Source organism: Ictidomys tridecemlineatus, chromosome 13 (genome assembly GCF_052094955.1).
Source record: "Ictidomys tridecemlineatus isolate mIctTri1 chromosome 13, mIctTri1.hap1, whole genome shotgun sequence".
NCBI classification, from domain to species: Eukaryota; Metazoa; Chordata; class Mammalia; order Rodentia; family Sciuridae; genus Ictidomys; species Ictidomys tridecemlineatus.
Window position 1 is genome coordinate 26,160,687 of NC_135489.1, and position 21,387 is coordinate 26,182,073.

At 34.5% G+C, this 21,387-nt stretch overlaps 1 protein-coding gene across 11 annotated transcripts in view; it reads left to right on the plus strand.

The window, feature by feature from the left end:
* The window catches only part of Pias2 (protein inhibitor of activated STAT 2), a 99,633-nt gene that overhangs the window by 74,011 nt on the left and 4,235 nt on the right, over nt 1-21,387 (plus strand). For 3 of the 11 annotated variants that reach the window (XM_078030080.1, XM_078030077.1, XM_078030079.1), the window contains 3 exons: nt 6,452-6,591; nt 11,445-11,482; nt 14,210-17,942. In XM_078030080.1, coding sequence (XP_077886206.1) covers nt 6,452-6,591; nt 11,445-11,482; nt 14,210-14,392 — 361 coding nt within the window. In that variant the 3' untranslated portion in view covers nt 14,393-17,942. Of the gene's footprint in view, nt 1-6,451; nt 6,592-8,506; nt 8,681-11,444; nt 11,483-14,209; nt 17,943-19,020; nt 20,782-21,387 lie in introns of those variants that run through there. The other 8 variants (XR_013429577.1, XR_013429578.1, XM_078030081.1 and 5 more) reach the window with 8 other exon arrangements.

Below are 21,387 nucleotides of genomic sequence, written 5' to 3' on the forward strand. Positions count from 1 at the left end.
GAATGTTTTTTTTTAGTGGAATAGAAAAAGATGAAAGTAATTGGTCTGGATTTCTTCTGCCATGCTGATCACTTATTGCTCCCTTGAGGGATTTTGTTTGGCATTTCTATAATTTGAATGACAAAAAGTGAAAATATAATTTTGAAGTGTTTACTGAGGTGTAGAATCAGAAAAAATGAATGCTTACATATGGTATTTCTACATATTACTTTCTCATGATATCATTTAGAATATGCTGGAAAGATGAGTTGCAAATACTGTTTAAGTTGGATTTATTCCTTGAATGAATGCATAAATGCATATTTTAAAAGATATGCATTGATGCTGGCTCATGAGTTAATGTGATTGTAGAGAGTTGCTGGTGGCATGCCACAAGGGTTTAATCCTTTGAGTATTCTGTACCACATTTTATCAGTACTTGATAGGGACATGACACTGGAGGAATGACATATACATTGGGTAGCAAAATCTGAAGTGACCACAAAATGCAAAGGAATAAAGGTAGTTTATACCTGTGGTCAGCTACTATAGAGATAAATATTAAGACCCCTCATCTAAGTTGAAAAGAAGGTCATAACTAACTCTGGTTAGTGTAAGGTGAAAGTATATGATTAAATCAACATATGGCAATTTAGTTTTAAGAATTTTGTGTGAATTTCAGCTACCCAGCTCCTTCCATGAAATCAGCATAACCCTCAATACCCAAATTAGGTTATCACCATATAGAAGAATAGGTTCACATGGAAAGATAAGTGAAAATTCTGAACTTAATTTTAGGAAGTCTTATAATTATGTATTAAAATGACATCCATTATGACCAAGTAGAGCTTATTCTAGGAGTGCTTTAATATTAGGAAATAATAAAGTGAATTTTGTCATTAGGACAGCTATATAGTCTTAAAATGTCTGAAAGGCATTCAGTAAATGCTATTTTTTTTTAAATGTCAGAATTCACTTAATGGTTTAAAGAACTTACTGCTTAAGCTGATTTGTTCTTTGTTCTTAGATGGCACTAATAAAAATAGTGTCCAGAATATGTACTATAGCAGTTTTGTTCCATTTTAGGTTATGCAGCTGTGTTTAAGACAATTTTAGAGATGATCATCAAGAAGTGTATTAAGAAATGAAGGCAGCCAGGCAGGATGAATAGGAAGGTGTGGGTGATGGAACCTGGAACACAGTAGATGAAGGTGTTAAGCCAGGAGAAGAGTCTATGTTACAGCCACCTCCTAGTTCTTAAAAGGGAACTATTCACTAACTTAATTTTTACTCTTTGTTATAACATTCAGTGGATTTAGGTCAAATGAGAGATGCATGGAAAAACTTTGTATTGGAACTTTCTGAACACAAATAGTTGATGTTTTGTGCCATCACATTTTTCTGTGTTAAGACAGAGTGCACACCATCTATCAAAATATCAGAGTGTAGGCTTAATACTATGGTTATATCCTCTCTGTAATCCTTTCCTACTCTTGGGCTTTGGGGGTTTTGTTTCTCATCATTCTTTTCTTATGTCTCCATTGAGAATTTTGGTGATTTTCCTCAGTTGTAAAAGTTTATCCTTGAATGAATGAACCTAATAACCAATGACAGTAAGCAAATCAAAGAGTAGATGAGAGATGCAGAAAACTTAATTTTGATTTATAGTCCAGAAATTATATGAACTGTTTTTTAAAAAGCATATTGTTTTAGTAAAATTAATTCTTTTTTTTTTTAAAGAGAGAGTGATAGAGGAGGAGAGGGAGAGAGAGAGAATTTTTTTTAATATTTATTTTTTAGTTATTGCCGGACACAACATCGTTGTTTGTATGTGGTCCTGAGGATAGAACCCCGGCCGCACACATGCCAGATGAGCGCGCTACTGCTTGAGCCACATCCCCAGCCCTAAAATTAATTCTTATAAACAATTTTATAGAGCACTGAGAAGAAAGTAAAAGGTCTGACATGTAAAAAGAACCTCTGTTATCATTTTGTTGACATCCTAGCCCTTTTCTTTGCTTACCTAATGGAGATTGATTGATTGATTGATTTTTATCAGGGATTGAACCCAGGGACATTTAATCACCAAGTTCATCCACAGCCTGTTTTGTTTTGTTTTTGAGACAGGACCTTATTGCTTAGGGCCTTGCTAAGTTGCTGAGGCTGGCTTTGAACTTGCAATTCTCCTGCTTCAGCCTCCCGAGCTGCTGGGATTACAGGCATACCCCACCACAGAGTTTTAAATGTAGTTTTATATTTCTTGTTGGAAGAAACTGGTACCATATAAAACATTTAGAAAACTTAAGTTCTTCTATATTGAGATATTTTGCATTTGATGCTCCTGTCCCTCCAAAATTGAATAGTTGGCTTGGTTTTAATAAGGAGACAGGAAATAATAGGAATCAAATGTGTATGTAATAATAGGAATAAAATGTGTATTAAGAAGTATTAAGAATTGGTAGCAAATTTAAATCTTTATTCCTTTATGATCATAAAGTGGGAGTGCATGGTGAGCTTCAGGTATATGAATAAAAATCAACTCAGCCAGGCATGGTGGTACATACCTGTAATTCCAGCCCTTGGGAGGATAGGCAGGAGTATCCCAAGTTTGATGCCAAGCTTTGCAACTTAGCGAGACCCTGTCTGAAAATAAGTAAAAAGGGCTGGGGATGTTGCTCAGAGGTAAGCACTCCTGGGTTCAACCCTGTACCACCACCACCACCCCCACACACACACAAAAAAAAAAAAAAAAAAAAAGAAAACTCATTTTCAGATATCTGTGTCTGAGACAGGTATGAATTCCATGTATGTAATACATGATCCAGAATGCTAGGATTTACTATCTAACAGCAGCCTAGCAGTTTACTTTTGTGTTGTGATATTGTGGAAAAAGTTTTAAAAATTTTAAATGAATATGTACACTTGCATAATACATACTGTGCGTAATGTGTCATTGCCTACCCAAGAAGTGTCCATAGCAAATTTTTTAAAACTTATTTATTCTAATTTATCACACACAATGGCAGAATGCAATTTATTTCATTTTACACATAGAGCACAATTTCTCAAGTCACTGATTATACACAAATAACTACATTACATGTACTTAGGGTAATGATGTGTAACTCAAAATTCACCATCATTCCTACTCCCTTGTTCCCTCCCTTCCCCTCCCTACCCTTTGCCCTATTCTGAGTTCCTCCATTCTTCCCATGCTCCCCCCCCCCATTGCTATTATGAGTCAGCATCCTCATATCAAAGAAATCATTCTGCCTTTGGTTTTGGGGTATTGGCTTACTTCACTTTGCATTATATTCTCTAGTTCCATCCATTTACCTGCAAATGCCATGTTTTATTCTCTCTTAATGCTGAGTAATGTTCCATTGTGTATATATTTTAAAGTTTCCCTCTTCCTTCATCTACTGAAGGGCATCTGGGTTGGTTCCACAATTTAGCTATTATGAATTGTGCTGCTGTATAAACATTGATATGGCTGTGTCCCTGTAGTATGCTGTTTTAAGTCCTTTGGGTATAAACTGAGGAGTGGGATAGCTGGGTCAAGTTTTCCAAAGAATCCCCATACTAGACCATAGCAAATTTTAAAGACTGTTTACTTCATGGTGTCACATTTGTATACCCATAATTTCATAAAAACAGCCATTTACATATCTCTATGGAACCTGTTATAAATATCTATAAATACATGTATTTTTCACATAGGTTTTAGAATCATTTTATGTTTCTGATTATAGTCATGGTGAAGATTTGATGAAAGCAAGATGTACTACCAGTCTCTAATTTGATACCCTAATGTCTATTTATACCCATTTTATATAAAGTTGAATTTGTGTTAATGCTTACAAAGTTCAGGTAATAGGAATTAGTCAACACTAAAATGTTTTAACTTTTCATGTGGTTTTAGAAGTTGATTTAATAGTTTTTACTTCCATTAGATTTTGCATTTTCATGTTTGACAGTCAATATTTTGCTATGGCAGAAGCATGAATAGTTATTTAATTATTTAAGGTTTCTTGTTATGTAAACGGGATATAATAATTAGTATTCCTGTGATGATAGAGCACAGGGATGCTTACTTGTCTGCTCTTTAGATATAAAATCAGTGGTTGGGGAAGGAAAGAGTTAGGTTGCTGATTTCTGTAATATAGGATCAAGACAAAAGAAAATCTCCAGTGACATCTCAAAGGAAGAAAAGGGTAAGTGGTAGGAAGAAAGGCATTATCTTTTTCTTATCAACCTAAAATTCTTTTTTTTTTTTTTTTTTTTTTTTGGTGCTACTGGGGATTTAACCCGGAACCTTGCATATTCTAAGCTGGAGCTTTACCATAGAACTGTAGTAGCCCTTGAAATTCTCCTTTTAGTTTCCTTCAGGGGCAGAGAAAAGATAATAGGTTCAATGTTCCTTTAAGTAGGAATTTTTAAACTAAATGAAACGTTTTTATATATGTGGGAAGTTTTTTGGTTTTTTTTTTTTTTTTTTTTTTTTTGGTCATTGAAAGTATTCTCTCTTATATTTTGAGAAAAAGTAGGATCGAGATATTAATACTGAGAGGCAACCATAATAATCAGAACCTTTTTTGTTTGTTTGTTTTTTAAAGATTCCTCCCCAGCATTAAGGCATATCTGGTCTCTTCCTCTTTCTTAACCTTCTCTGTTCTTCCTTCTGATTTGCACTCCTGGTGGTGGAGTGGGTAGGCTTGTGTATGAAAACACTTTTGATTATTTTCTCTTCTCTTATTTATTACCAAGTTTTTCATTTATTCCTCTAGATTCTTTTATAATATCATTCATATCCTGTTTGTGGCTGTAGATCTTCAGGTTCTGTTGGAGACTAAGGAACTTCTTGATTCTTTCCTAAGGCAGATTATCTTTGGAATGTCTTCCCTCTAACTCTAGAAAATGTGTTTTGAAGTACCAGGCTTATGTTTTCATGTCAAGCATATTATATTCCATATGCCCCTTGAATCGATCAATTTATAATCTAAAGTTTCTGAACTACGACTTTTGTTTGTTGATTTTTCTGAGAATAATGTAGTTGCCAACACAACTATATATATGTACTCTCAAAATGACTTTGTTTTCCACATTTTCAGTTTTTGTTTTCAACGAGTAATATGGAATAACAGCTAGACAAGGTCCTTATGGTTTAACACAAACCAGTCTTAGAAGGACTCTAAGTAGATTCTGATTATTTAAGTGGTTAAACTATTTCCTAACATGATTTATTTACCAGAGTATGAAAAATATCATGCAAATAGGTGGTTCTCATTACCAGCACTTAATAATCTGAATGATAACAGAAAATATTTTAATCTAGAGAATGGACATCTACAGGTCCCAAGTTTTTATCCCTGCCAGCTTTGTCACCATGGTCCTACTTTTAGTTTCTAAGAAGATTGTGCTTTATTCATCTTTATTAATGGTTTCTTTCAGCCTCACTCATGAAGTTAACCAGCAGTGCTTTGGAATGCTCACCTTAAATATTTTGCACCGTTCTTGTATCTCATTATTTGTTGGCGAGATGGCCAACAGGGTCAGTAATGTTGCTTAGCTTCTCATAAACATTCAAAATGTTTTTCTTAGGCAGTTCTAGTTGTTTACCCTGGGTTAAGAGAAAGAGAAAATGCAGGTTAAATAGAAAAGTACAGTCATCTTTCTTCAAGTCTGAACTTTTTCAAAAATATGTTTAATTTTTAATTATATTGTTTCTTGAAATTACAAAGCTTTAATTATATAGTGTATATTTATAATACTAAGTTATAAAATATTTTTATGTGTTTTAGTTGTATTTTTAGTAGCATGAACAGCTACTTTAAAAGTCAAAAATTCTTATAGAAAAATAGGTAACATCATGATAGTCGGCTTTTTTATTTCTGAATATTGTATCCTATATCCTGAATACTGCTCCTCTTATCCTGACTGCTATCTGGTTGATCGGCTTTGCTCGGAGCATTCCCAGATAATATTTGAATAAATTAATACAAGTTAGAATTGAAGAAATTCTGGTTGGGCTACTGTGGGTTGCTTTGCTCATAAAAGTGTCCTGATTAAAGTCAAATCTTATGAGTTCTCTGTTTTATTTTTAAATTTTTTAGAGATAAATTACTAATAGCCACATGCATGTTACATTTACATTAATAAAAGCATATGTCAAACACATTTCTTTTTGTGGAATGAAAGTGTTATATATCTTACCCCAGCAGTGCATCATGTTTTTAATGCCAGCTTGCTCTTACATCATAGCTGCTGTTAAGAGCCAGGATACATTCATTCTAAAATGAAGACTGTTATGAAAGAGGAGAGTAAGAGTGTGGAGTACTGTGTAGTGAGTAGTAGCCATATAATTGTGCTAAGACTTAGTGAACGTACATCTGAGAATGCCCAGTGGTTCAGCTCTTCTCTCCTGTGAACTAACAGCCAGATTGTTTGTAATTTCCCATGCTATTTAAAACAGGGTTCTCATGTATCAGCCATCTTCTGTAAGGGTGCCCAGTGTGACTTCGGTTGATCCTGCTGCTATTCCGCCTTCATTAACAGACTACTCAGTACCATTCCACCACACGCCAATATCAAGCATGTCATCAGACTTGCCAGGTATGTGGAGAGTTTTTGTTGTTTTTCTTTTTTTTTTTTTTTAATCAAATTTTATCATTTTTTAAAAAATCTTAATCAGTGGAGCAAATAAATTTTAAAATTTTAAATAAAAGTGGTAAAGAAATTTGAAGTCCTCATGTAAAAGTAATATCTATTTTGCATCATATTCAGTTGTTGTCATTGTAACTACTAAGAAATCTATAGATTTCTGATGATAGGGAATATAGGATAATAGAAGGAAAATTTTATAGACTATATCTCCCTTATAGAGAATTTGTGCTTAGACTTCTTGGTTTATTTATCATAGAAGCTTCACAGTTTAGGGAGAGTATTTTCTCATATTCTTCTTGGTAGTCTGTTCTTTCTCAGTAGCCTATCAGAACTCTCCAATATACTGATGTGTTGGGGGGCCAGTTTTGCCTGCTAGCTGTACCCAGTGGATTTCCTCCCAAAAGGATAGGATCTATCATGTGTTTCTCTAGATCTTAATATTTGGAGATTATACCATAGTATTAGAATATGCAATCAAGGGCATATTATAAAATTTAAAGGCTTCTCCCTTTACTCTTCTTCCTTCTCTTTATAGCCATTGTTTTTGCTTAAATTTTTGTCACTTAAAAGCAAGATAGAATCAGTGCCTCTTCTATTCATGGCTTCACTTTTCTCTGAAGGCCCTATATACTTCCTTCTTCTGTTATCAATTTTCTTTTATGGAATTGTAAAATTGATTTTGATGTGGTTTATTTTTCTTTTTGCCCTTTGTTTTAGACACAATGCTTATTTTGTTGGTCAAAATTTGTGCTATTGAAACAGTTGATAGCTGTGTTATCTAGCCCAATATAATCTTGCCACTTGAAATTAGATTATTTGAATAAAATTTAGTGGTAAAGAATAAATTAAAATAGTACCCATCAAAAGGAGCTTTAAAGAAAAAAACTACTTTTTGCTTCTAAAATATGTTTACCGGATATTTAATTTGTAGCAGGTATATATTTGTACCAGGTAAAAAGTATTTGTTGTATATAAAGGCTGATGCTGAGATATGGTGAGGGTTTATGGACCATGACAAAGATGGAAATGCAAATATTTCTAATTCCTAATGGTCTATGTTGCTTTACCTTGGCGGTGTTGAAGAGTCTTCCATGTATTGTCTTAGTAGATGTTATAAATAATCATCCCTGAAGAATTTGTTTCTTTAAGATCTTGAATTAAAAACTAATCCTGAAAAGATAGTGAACTTTTCAGTTTATTGAAGTGGCTCAGGTTATTTAGCAATAGCATAGACACAATTTACAAATAAATCACTTGCCCTGGTCATTTTCAAATGATGTGGGTCTGGATGAATTTTTTAAAGTTGGGAGAATTTACATTATTTCAGAATGTGATCTTATAAAGTGATATTTTACATCTTTAAAAAAATGTGTGGTTTTGAGAAAAATGTAGTGTAAAATTAGTCTAATCTGTGTATTTGGGAAAATGCATTCCAAGCTGGTATTGAGGATACAACACTAATATATGGGACTGATGTTTAACCAATAAAAACCAATATCTGGTTGCTAAAAGGTTGAGAAACTTTCTTAGCAGTTGATAAACTAAATAGAATAGTTTCAATTATCCTTTAGAAGAATGACTAGTTTATTGTTGAGTGTGAGTTATGAAGTAGTTATTATGTCCAAATAGTTTAAATTTTGTTTTTATGTTAACTTGCTCTTTATAACTAGTAGTCACTTTTGTTTTATTCTTATGTATGATTTTTATGTCATTAGTCATAATGTAGAATTTGGGTATTGATAAATTTAATAATTTTATAATAAAATATTAAATAGAACACCAAGAATGAAAGGATAAGAAAGTTTTAATACATTTCTTAACATTCTTTTTAAACATCATAAATATGAATCTTCTGAATCTGCAGGAATACAAAGAAGAAATGATATTAATAATGAACTGCAGCTTGGAACATCTTCTGATACTGTGCAACAGTGAATACAAAATTAAACATAATTTGTATTTATGGAATGGAAAACAGCTTGATTATTACAAGAAAAAAATAATGACTGCCTTATTATTGCTAGTGCCATATTGTCAGGTGCGAATGGTGCTCAACAGTTGTATCATTAAAATTTGAAAGTGCTAAACCTTTACATTTTTAATCTTGTAGCAATCATGTTTTGTGAAAGTTTATGGCGCAAGTTAAGGAAAAGTGTGTTGTCATCAATGAGGGTAAAAAAACTAATGAGTCAGTTTCACTTAGTGAAGCATTTAAAGTTCAAAAATGAGAATTTTATCAGTGTTAATAAAGCAGAAACATTTAGAATGTATCAGAATTTTTCATAATACTTTTTAATTAAAATAATAGATCATTTTCAACCATGAAATACTTAGAAGGGCAAAAAATATATCAGTATCATATGTTACAATTGACATGATGAAATAAGGAATAACATTTTGCTAAATTTATAGAACAAGGTAGTAAAATTTTCATCACTGTTGATAAAACTATTAGTTCATGAGTTTTACTCTACTTAAAATGTAAAAATACAAGACTCTTGGTATGTGGTGGATTGAACCCAGGGCTTTATGCATGCTAGGCGTGTGCTAAGTGCTCTACCTCAGACCTACATTCCCCAGTCTTTTTTCTTTTTCTTTTTGGAGATTATGTCTTTGTGTTGCCCAAGCTTCCCTCGAACTTGGGAGCTTTCTGCCTCAACCTCCTAAGTTGCTGGGATTACAGGTGTGTGCAGCTATACCTGGAAAAAATGCAAGATTTTGATGGATGTTTAACTTCTTATTAGAAGGAGTAACATAAAACATCACATTTTATCCATTTCACTGTTAAGTGCTTAAGACAGTTTCATTAAGAAATATTTACTTTAAAACCCTATTGTATTTTGTATTAACAGCACCTATGTAATGCTTAGAAGACAATCTAGGGTTTCACCCCAATTTTTTTTTTAAAAAAGTCTAGATATTTTAATATGGCATTGTATGTCACCATTTTTCAGTTATGTTTGGATGGAGTATCAAAAGATACAGATCAAGTAAATCTTTTTAACTATTTTCTAATTGACTTGATATTTATTGGCACACAAAAAATCCCCGAAGAGATAAGCTGGATATTGAAATAATGAAAATAGGTAGAATCTTTGGATCTCTGCATCCTTTAGTGGCAACAGAGCTGCAAAAGCGGAATATTATATCAAGACTGTGAATTTATGTAAGTTGAAATTATGAAATGGAAGAAGATGAACATTTAGAAAATGAACATTTCTGAGTGATTTGGTTTCAGTACACAGTATTCCATCAGAGATGTCAATACTTTCTTTAGCTTTATTTTTAAAAAAGTTAAAATGGATTGAGTAATAAACATTAAGTGATAGAACATGTAAACTAAAAAACTATTAAAACGTAGAAACTTTAAAAAAATTTGAAAAATGTTATACCATTTGAAGCAAAACAAAAATTTAATAAAATGAGGCCAATTATATTCCAATAAACTTTTTGTGACAGCAGTAGAAATTTTACTATATAAAGCTCTGAGAAGGTATGTAACTTTAGGCTAAATTTGAATTACTGTACAGAAGCAGAATTTACTGAACAATATCATTAATGTGAAAAGAAACTCTCTGCTTAGAAATATGATTTCAGTTTAATGGAGGAAGTCATTGGAAAGATTCATTGTAATTTCCTTTGTCCATCATAGTCTCAAACTGCTGTATTATATAGCTGGTAACCAGTGTATGAAATGAAAAACTATAGCAACATTTTAAAAATGCTTTAGGAATTGTTTCATTTTAGATAACTGGTGCTATAGTTTATATCACTTGATATGCTTACAGCAGATTATGAGATTATAAGGGAGTAAATACACTTTAAAATTTTTGAGTCAAAATTATTCATAGGGGATATTAAATATTTTAAAAACAATCCTCACTGATAGTCTCTGTTTCGAGTAATAGTGTATATAACATCATACTTTGGTGACTCTGTAGTTGCATTTGGGGTGACATTGAATGCCTGCATATAAAAAGCCATGTTATTGATAGACTCTGACCTGTCTTAATGGCTAGGCCTACTATGATTCCTTTTTTGTTTTGAAATAATTGAAAAGAATTCAGTTACCCAAGGAGGTCTAGGGGAACTGACTTCGAAGTTCATTGCTTGGTTTTTCAGATCTGAAGTTTTATTATTCTGTTACTTTAACCCTCTTAAATGATATTCCTGGGCAACCTTTTCTACATTCCTATTTCTAAAACGTAAGTGGAGAATCCCAGGTCATTGGTTTAGAGCTTAGTAAACTTGTATTAACTTTTGCTTGTTAGTGAGCAATAGTTACCAACTGCTTGCTTTGTGCGGAGTGTGGGACTGTGTACTACTCTTCATTGGCAGCAAGGGCCAGAGAGGTATCAATGAAAGAGACATCTGTTTAAGAAGTAATATTTTAGATGAACCTCAATGTGTATTTCTGAAAAATAAATGTGAATTATCTTTAAGAACCTAAGTATGTTTTTCTTTTTAATCTGAAGATCATTATCTCATCGTTTTGATTGCCTCTCATTCTGTTAAATGACAAAGGAAAAATGTATGATTAGTCCTACTTCTCTGAAAATTTTTGGACTACTTCCTTTGAGACGCTGGGAGGTGGTTTTTCCAGTTACTTTGTCAGGTTTTTATATGCATCAAATATCACTGATGTGTCACTGATAAGTGATATGGTACAGAACTTCCTATGGCAAAGTGGTAAGCATTTAACCCAGTAGTTTTGTGATTTATGATAAATACAAAATCATTTTGGAAAATAATTCTAGTCTCCAAAATGTGAGTCAACTATTAACAAAGCATTTTTGTTTTAGGTTTGGATTTTCTTTCCCTTATTCCAGTTGATCCCCAGGTATGTATCCTGAATTTAAGCAACTAATTTGTATTTGATTGTTATGCCATACTAACTAAAAATGACCAGTTGCATAAAATCAGGACAGTCAACTATCAGTTATTTACATTGAAGGGAAGAAAGTACTGTATAAATATTTCACAGTTTTATTTGGAGAAATAAAGTTACAATTTTTCAATTTATAATTTTTTGTCTTTAATACCTAAGCTTTTAATCATACTTTATTGAGATTAATCAGTATTTGATTAGATTGAGTGGAAGCAGTGCCAGGTGGCTGGGGATTAAGGTTTTAAAGGTAAAATTTTATCAATAAAAACTTAATCTTGGTGCGGTGGCACACACCTGTAATCCCAGCGGCTTGGGAGGCTGAGGCAGGAGGATCACAAGTTCAAAGTCTGCCTCAGCAACTTAGACCCTGAACTTAAATAAGAAAATAGGCTAGGATGTGGCTAAATGGTAAAAGTGCCCCAGGGTTCAGTCTCCAGTTCCCCAAAACAGAAACTTACTATATACATAAATAATAGCTAAAGCTCGTTAAATAGACTTGACTTGCCAACTTAATTCTCCATTGTTTGAAGGAAAACCATCAGACATTAGGAATACCTCAGTGAAAAGGTGTGATGTGCCTGTTTTCTCTTAAAGATAAGCATTTCTGTTAGCTCCGAGTTCCAGCCCTTCAGACTTTGCAGTGAGCATGGACTCCATTCACATGCTTAGCGCTCTAGCAGAGGAAAAATAGGGAAAGAAAACAGCCAGAAAGAGACTTTGAGAGCAGGTATAATGAGTAGTGGGGCAAAGGATGAACCATAGACCCCTACTTCATGGATTGCTCAGCATCAACTAACTGCAGGTCTGTTACGAGCCTCCTGTCATTTATTAATCTGAACACAAACAGCACTGGGAACTTGGACCTCAAATAATGAACAGACTGAGGAATTTCTTGTCATCTTTAGTTGATTTAGTAGATTCTATAGCAAGGATATCTATTTTTCTAGGATATGGATTTTTCAGACTTAAAGGTTACCAATTTTTGTGAAGTCCTTTAGAAAAAATTATATTAGAGCCTGAGATTATTATTTCATAGTTCTGTTTGCCTCGGTGAGTGTCAGGCTGATTACATAAGTTGGTAGATGAATGAGATTGTGCCTTCCATTTACTATAGAATCCTTAGGTTTTCCTGCTTTAGTTCCATATTGCCCCTTAATATCTATTGTCTTTATGTAGATATATAGATAAGGGTTAGAAGTAAAATGGTTACAACTGGAATATAACAATTCAAGGCGAGGGAGTACATGGAGGATGGGACTATAGCATCCACTCATTGTATAAATGAAGAGGGGTGTATTTTTATTGTCAGGTAGTAAAAACCAACCTGAAAAGTAGTAAGAATAAAATCATAAGTTTCTGGAATTTTCCCCCAGATTTTTCCCTGACTTTTTAGTAACAACTTTTTAGAGAAGTTAGAAATTGATTTGATTTTAGAGAAGAATTTGTAGTATCCAATGATTCAACTATCTTCAGAGCTACTTAGAAGCTTTTAAAAATTACTTTCTCCCCCTTATAACATCCCTTGAATCTCTTTGTGTGTGGCATTCACTTTATATCAAGAATTTTCCATCCAAAACATTAAATAACTTTCTCTGTTGAAAGACAGCCTAAACTTGGTGCTGTTATTCCCATTTTATTTATGGGCTTTGAAGATCATGGAGTCTAAACAATTTCAGTTTTAAATGACCATTTCATAAGTTAGTGGTTCTAAGAATGAATTGAATGATATATAGATTATATAATACCAATCAGATATCCTTACTAACTTTTCAGTCTGTATCCAGACCCACTTAGGACAGTGAGTTGCTAATTATTTTGTTAAAGTCAGTATGGTTGTTTCTCTTATAACATATTCTACTATGATCATTTAAATATTTATCCCTTGTTTCTCTCCATTCCTCTTGGTCAGTATTATAGACTTTCACACTTTAGATTTGTCTTTGGGGGTAATTAGCAGCCTGTATGGTAAGGTGACTTGAAATATGAACACTGGTGAGGAATGTCAAGCAAGCATTTTAAGATTAGATTAGATCTTCATTAAGATGCATTCCAAAGTTTTGTGATTATATGATTTCCTGCATGAGCATTCCTTGAAGTCTCCATTTTAGAATGAATGTTGGCATTTTTATTACACAAGTAGTGTTCTATGTGTATGTACAGAGGAGTCTAGCCCCATCATTCTGCTGCTCACTCTTAATATTCACTCTTACTCATAAAAGGTCTGTTTGATACTGAATTTTGGAAAATGGTTAAGCTTTTCATTAGCATTTTTGCTTGAAGAATAAGTGCTTATCAGCCTTTTATATTGTGGTTTAAACCTTGTCTAAATATACTTAGTGACCAATTAAGAATGAATCATAATTGTGGGGCCAATATTTAATACTAAGTGATTTCAGTTATTATTGACATTACTTGTTCTTTTACCTCTGTATTCGGTCAACAAACAAGTTTCACATGTTCTTGATTTGAGAGAATCAAGAATATGATGCATTCACTGAAGAATGTAAACTAGCTAAATTCAGGCCATCTTCCACCCAAAGATGTGAAGTTTAAAGGTATCTTTAAATTCAAGGGCAATTTAAATATGTGATTATCACTTGTGCATATCTAACAGTTTCTAGTCTCTTTATTTAAAACCAATGTAGCCTCTTCCTCATCGACATCATTGTTTGTTTCAAGCAGTACTGTCCTCCTATGTTTTTGGATAGTCTCACCTCACCCTTAACAGCAAGCAGTACGTCCGTCACCACCACCAGCCCCCATGAAAGCAGTACTCATGTTAGTTCATCCAGCAGCAGAAGTGAGACAGGGGTCATAACCAGCAGTGGAAGTAACATTCCTGACATCATCTCATTGGACTAAAGGCGGACTCATTTGATTCTGGGAATCATTCATCAAAACTGCTCTTTCTTGGATCTCTGGTCCATGGATGCTATTTTTTTGGCAATTTGATATTTATTGAAACGTCAAATGGATTCTTTTGCTTTCTGAGAGATGAACCCAGATGACTGAAGCAAGAACCAAATGACACACAAGGACTTTTCGTATTCATGTTGAGCATCAGATACATTTCAGCCATAACAGTGTCTTCTTGAGCAGTGGATTTCAATTTCATACATTACTGGATGGATTCTACAAGGCAATTTAAAGGTGTTTTTTTTGGGGGGGGGTATAATAAACAGCAATAAAATTCTGTAAATATTTAAACCTTTCTAATTAAAAAAGATGTAATCACTGATTCTAAAATGACAGCAACTTCTGTTTAATCCAATGTGAAAGAAAAAATATATGGAAAGAAGTCATGTTTGCTAAAAGTCTTTTCCATGGAGATTTATTTTTTTGTTGCAGTAATGAAATTTTGATAAGTGGCCAAAGTTGAGTTTCACTATTCTTTCACTCTTCATGATTCCATCAAAGAAAAATGGCCTTTGTGGTGTTCTTTTTTCCCTGGTTGTCATTTACATTTTGATACTGTTTGCTCATGAATGCAGAGGAAGTTCTAGGATTTGGCTGCTCTTTATTAGTGATTATATCTAAGAACACTATGCAGATTCTGCCCTGACATGATGTGTTATTTTTGGTAACTGTACATTCTCATTCTAGAGTTTTCTATAAATTTAAGGCTTGCCTTCTTAAAAAATTCTATGCAGCCTTTGAATGAAATATTTTTGAGGTAAGGTGTGGCTAGAATGTTTGTTCGAATTTTCTTTTCAATGTCTAGAAATGTTGATAGGAGTGGAAGGACAGATTTAGGGAAGGTGGAACGAACAAAATTTAGTCTCTCCCTAAGAATTTAATTTGCTCATTGATTTTATAGAAAAATACACAAATCACTGTTGAAACTGTTCACATTTTAGGGGCAGTGACATAGAAGTTGTTTTAGGTCTTCGGTCATATTTTTTGCCAGTGTAATTTCTATCTCATAGAATGATTTTCAAAAGGAAAAGACAATAGCAAGGAAAGGGGACATTATTAATTTCTTTTTCCTTTTTTTCAGTCTTTCTTTAAACCACAAAAGATGAAACAAAATGAGAAATGTTTAAACTGAACAGTGAGGAAGGGTTTGGGAGAGGGACATGAAGCCCACTTCATGTCTCACTCCATGGTACCCAGAAACACTCCACCCCTCTAGCTTTACTGGGTCCACTTTGCAAACCACTCCCCTATCGTTTGTTTAATTTTAAACCACTCATAAACTGGGTTTTCCTTGTAGAGAAACATTTTTATCCAAGTTTTATACTTTATTTCATTTGGCTTCTTAAATTATCCAGAAGCTAGCATTTTCTTATGTTGAGCTTTCTCTCCTAGGCTGTGTTCACTTTTCATAGCTAGTCTGACGAGTCTCCTTCTCAAGCAGAGGTGCCCAGAGGTGGGCTGTCCACTTGCAGTTTAACGAGGACACCTTGCTTCAGAATTGGTTTAACTCCAGGGAGCTCCCTGCTTGGGTTTTGATGCTCTCTCAAGTTTTCATGGCATTTGTTGCCCCTTTTCGTGTTCTGTAGTGTGTGATTTTCCACATTATACCTTCTTTGGCTCTATCATCCACTTATTTAATGTAGTATCCCTTTGTGTGGGCTACATGTTAAAGACATGGAAAAGCAAAGTCAGCCCTGACTCTTAGCACTAGTTGCACCATAGTTGCCAGTTTCATCTTTTAACTGTTAGATTTCAGTCCAGACTACAGTCTTATTTGTGGTCCAGATACAGAGAACTACTTCTTGGTAGGATTTCGTGTTGCTGCTGTGTAAGTACAGATGCAATTTCTGTTAACTCTGTAATCAGAAAAAGTAACTTTGATTTGTGTGGTATAATTTGTTAACAAAGAAATAATGGATATTTGTTATCATTTTGTGACCCTTTAGATTCTCGGAGACTCCTTTTCTCCCATTTGAATCAGCAAAGTTTTATAAAGTAATGAAAATATTAATAGAAATTAGTTACTTTACTTGGTTCTTGTAACTGATAACCTCTCCTTTTGTAGTTGTGATGTTTCCTTGTTACTGTTTTATGTGAACAGTTTTAGTGTTCATTTTTGGTGCTTTACACTGAACTTATGTATAAATTTTTATTTTACCTCAGGCAACTAACACTTTTAAAAATATACTTTTTAAGTTTTTAATGTTGGGCTTACCTTTTGTAGATGTCTTTGAAGATACTTTTCGGTGTGCTTTTGGCACTATGACAACAACATGGTTTCTAAGCTATTACCCTTGATTTAATATGGTCACTTTAATTATTTTTACAAAGATCCTGATAGCAGTGTATTTTGCTAACCCAGATTCTGCTTAACAAAGTATAATGGAATGAAAAGCTGTTACTTAGAATGTCAGCCAGTCAGTCATTATTTGGAGTATCTTGTTTAAGGAAAGGAGTTGTAGTTACTACTTTTATAGTCTTTTAACCAACTTGTATTTTTACCTTTCTTCACTTAGAAATAGGAAAGGCTTCTCTTGCTTTGGTACGTCCTGCAGAATATCTGGTGCTGACTGTAGCTGCTCGCCTAGAGCCACTTACACTCACCCACTTTCTCACCCCTAGGGGATCCATTTTAGGATCTTATTCCATTTCTGCCCTGAAGTTATAAATACTTGGCGTCTGTTCTACAATAAATGTAAAGGCCAAATAAAACAGTTGTGATGAATTCAGGTTATGTGGCATCTATCTGATAACATGTTCCAGGATAAAAATACAATATGTAGGTAAGAGATAGCAGATAGCAAGTGTAATTCAGTTGATCCATAACTCTTGGTTTAAAACAAGGTTCTTTAGGATAGTATTAAGAAATAAGAAAGGTAAGATTTTGAATTTTAAATAAAGTTGAACAGAAACTATTTTGACTTTGATATACCTTCAAACCAATCCTAGATACTCACCATCTAATAACCTCCTTTCTTCTTTTGCCAGAAAAGTTACATTTGTGCTTTTAACTATTAAGGTTTTTACAGAGCATTGGTTTAGTTGTCAGGTATTCTTTTCTCCCCAGCCTTCATTGGGTAAAAAGTAATTGTTTCCAATTATTTCTAGTTCTTTGGAATATAATAATGAATTTTTTTCCTAGTTGTTTTCACCTTAGAAAATGTAAAGTAGTACCCCATTATAACTTAAGGGTGACATTGGACTTAGTGGCACTGGGTTCATGTGATGTGAGAGCTTGGTAGTGTCATTTTGATGGGTGATTGATGGTTCCACCTAATTCCCATCTGTTCTGCTACAGTTCTAAATGGGTACAATGAAACTTATAGAAAAGAATTTAAGAATTCTGCTTTTTAAGAGTCTCATGCCTCCTATCAAATAAATGACTGGTTTGTATGACTCCCACTCCCCCCCCCTTTTTTTTTGGTTAGGAACCACACTGCAATTTCTAGAAAAAACAAATAAAGTTTTATTAAAATATTTGCCCATTCTTCTTCAATGATTGTCTGGTTTACTGATTTTTTATTCTTGTTTATGTCAGTGGTATATGTTCAGTGTAGAAATGTAGACAGTACAGAAAAGAACAACAAAAATTGCCCCTAAGTCCATCACCAGAGAGAAGAGATTCACATTAAATATTTTTGCATATTTCTTGCCAGACTCTTTGCTGCTTCTGCATTTTTATATAAAATTTGTACCTTGTTTTTTCCCTCAATCTATAGGCATTCTTCCTTGTCATTAAAAACTCTGTCAACCATTATTAAGTCCATGATATTCCATTGTGTGGCTCTTTCCCCATGGGACATTTTAGATTTGTGCATAAATTATTTCTTAGGATAAATTCCTAGAGGTGTGATTTCTGGGTCAAGGATATGAACATTTTTGTGGTTCTTGATTCATGCCACCTTTCCCGACAGTTGTCATTTATATTCCACTAGGAGGTGTGAGAAGGGCTGCATAGTGTATTTTCCAAGAACACATTTATCTTTATGCAGCCATCTGCACTCAGATCCTCAGCTCTTCTGAGCCTGGTGAACTGGGCTAAGGATAATTGGAAGATACTTTCACAGGATTTCTCAGTTTTAAATATACAGTTGTCCCAATTATCTGGGAAGACTGCTTCCAGAGCTGCCCCACCCAGTACTAACAAGCACAGATGTTACCTCTTATATAAGAGGACATTGTACTAATATAATCTGTGTACATCCACCCATACACTTTAAATCATCTCTAGATTATTTATAATATCTAATGTAATATAAAAGCTGTATAAATAGCTATGCTTTCTTTTTAAATAATAATAAGAAAAAGCCTGTATGTGCTCAGTACAGATGCAGTCCTGCTTCCCCCAAATGTGTAGTTGAATCCACTGATGCAGGTCCTATGGGTATGGAAGGTTAACTGAATTTATCTGACATGTTCTAGAAACATCTCCATATGTATATCCAACTGATTTTTCACATAGTTTTTCTTGCACTGTGCAGTAGCAAAAATATTGGTTAGACTACACTTTGTTTTTTTAAACATTTTATGCCTAGGGCCAGCCCTTAGTAGCAGCTTTCTTTTTCCTCTTGTAGGCTCCATTGTGGCCTTTCTGATCTCCCTAAAGCCAGTAGGATCTGCTGAGACAAAGGCAGTCCAACCCAAACTGGAAAAGTGGTAAGGCTAAAACTAAACAGGGCCAAGCTCTGCCCGTTTCACTTTGCATTCTTTTATGTTGCCAATCAGATCTTATTCTTGGTGTTCAAGGGTGGCTATGGAGAAAGAAAATAGATTGCTATGTTCATGTTAGAGGTGTAAGTAGCATTTTCTCAACTGGCATAGTACATTCATTATTTCCCAAACTGCTTTTCATTTCTGAATGATTTATAAAGCTTCCTTTATTCTGTATTCTAGAAGCTTAACTATCCTAAATTAAGGAGCATGGAATATGTTTCTTATTTTGGCCTTCATCAAACTATTCAACAGATGTTTAATGTTTTTCTTATGTCTGGGATAAAGTAATTATAAAAGATCTAATTGAAGCCTTCAAAGGGCTTATCTAGTTTTTAAAAAACAAGAATTCTTACCTAGTATTAGGTTTTGTGTGCTAACTTTACTACAGGGTGTCTCATTCCTTATAATAGCTTTTCACTTTACAAATGGACAAACAGATTTAGTAAGTTCACCAACATCATAGTGAGTGAGTAGTGGGCTTGGGATTCTGGCCCAAACCTACCTCAGAAGCCCTTTGACTAAGCTGAAGTGACATTAATTAGCTATGGTTTTTAGGAAACTCATGGAAATCTAGACGAAACTGGTTTTCAGATCCTGGCCAAAGTAGTTAGGAACAAGTGGACTCAAGTTACAGAATTTACTGAATACCTGCAGGAATAAGTGCTGAGTCCCTGGAGATAATGGGGCTGTTATGCTTTTATCCTGTTACAGGTTGAAGGATAATAGTGCTGTTTACCAGCTGGGAGGCAGTTGTGGTTAGTCCTTTAGAGGAGACAGTGATGAGTTTCTTAGATCACCTGTGGAGCTCATCCCTGGGTTTTGTACAGACTTTCCAGAAGTTCAGCCCTTCCTTGTCCTCCATCTCACCTTCGCTCTCCTCTGGGCTGTGCATGCTCTTGTCCCTTTCGGTTGCCTGTTGGCTCCTTCCTCCCTGCTTAGCTCTGTCTCAGCCTTTCCTTTCGTTCTCTTTACTGCCTTGCCATGACAGATTTGCTCTCATTTCCCTGTGGCTCTCACAGTGTGGGCTACATCTGCATTTAGTGTTTGCTGCCCTTTGTCCTTGTGGAAATGCCTTTGTCAGTAGTCTGCCTGTGAAGAATCTTGTGCAACAGAAGGCATTGGAATTTGCCTGACAGCTAACAGTAATGAGAATTTGTTGGAATTATTTCCAGTTTACAAATGTGGAAACAGATTCTAAGAGGGTAAAGGATTTGTCTAAGGCCAACTGCTAAGTGGGGAGTCAGGTTTCAGACCCAGTTTTAACCACCTTCCCAGGCCCTTCCTAATGATTTTATTTTTATTTTATTGTTGGTTGTTTTAGTGATGGGGATTGAACCTGGTGCATTGCACATGCTAAGCATGTAATCTACCACTGGGCCATACCCCCAGCTTTTAATTAATTTTAAAAGTAGGTGTTTCTTAGATATTTTCTATCATATCACCCTGTTTATATACTGTATGGGATTTATCACACCTGTGATTTTATGTATTGGTTCACCATGTATTGTCTCTATTAGATTGTAAGCTCCATGAGGGCAGAGGTGATATTTCATTGCACCCCAGATTCTAATGTGGTAAATAGTGCGTAGTAGAGGCTCAATAAATATTTGTGAATGAAGAAATGATGGATACCCATTTGCATTTGACTTATGCTCCCTGTGGAAATTTGATATCTGTTGAAAACAGAATACCCAAGCAGCAGATATTCACCAAGACAAGAAAGCTTGAGAGAAGGTGCATATTTGGGGTAGGTAGTAGAGGTGCTGAAGAGTCAAAGGAAGCAGCACCTTCACTTTTCTAGGCTGTTGCAGCTTACAGGGGCAAAGAACAGTTAGTAAGTGCAGGGTACACAGTGCAGTTCATGTACAAGTAGATGTTTTAGTAAACCTGAGAGTCTTAGGCGACCTCTTGTGGACCCAACCTACTATGTATATAAGGCTGGAAAAATTCTGCATGTAGTCTAGATTATGTATTGAGAACCACCTCATCTGCATCAGGTACACCATGCTCAGTTACAGAGTATAATTGTTGAAGCCAGAAGCAGAATGTGGTGGCACATGCTTATAATCCTAGTGACTCCAAAGGCTGAGGCAGGAGGATTGCAAATTGAAGACTTGTCTCAGCATCTTAGGAAGACCCTATCTTGAGTAAAAAAAGAAGTAGGGATGTCATTCAGTCGTCAAGCACCTCTGTTTAATCCCCAGTGCCTGCCTCCCCCCCCCCCCCGC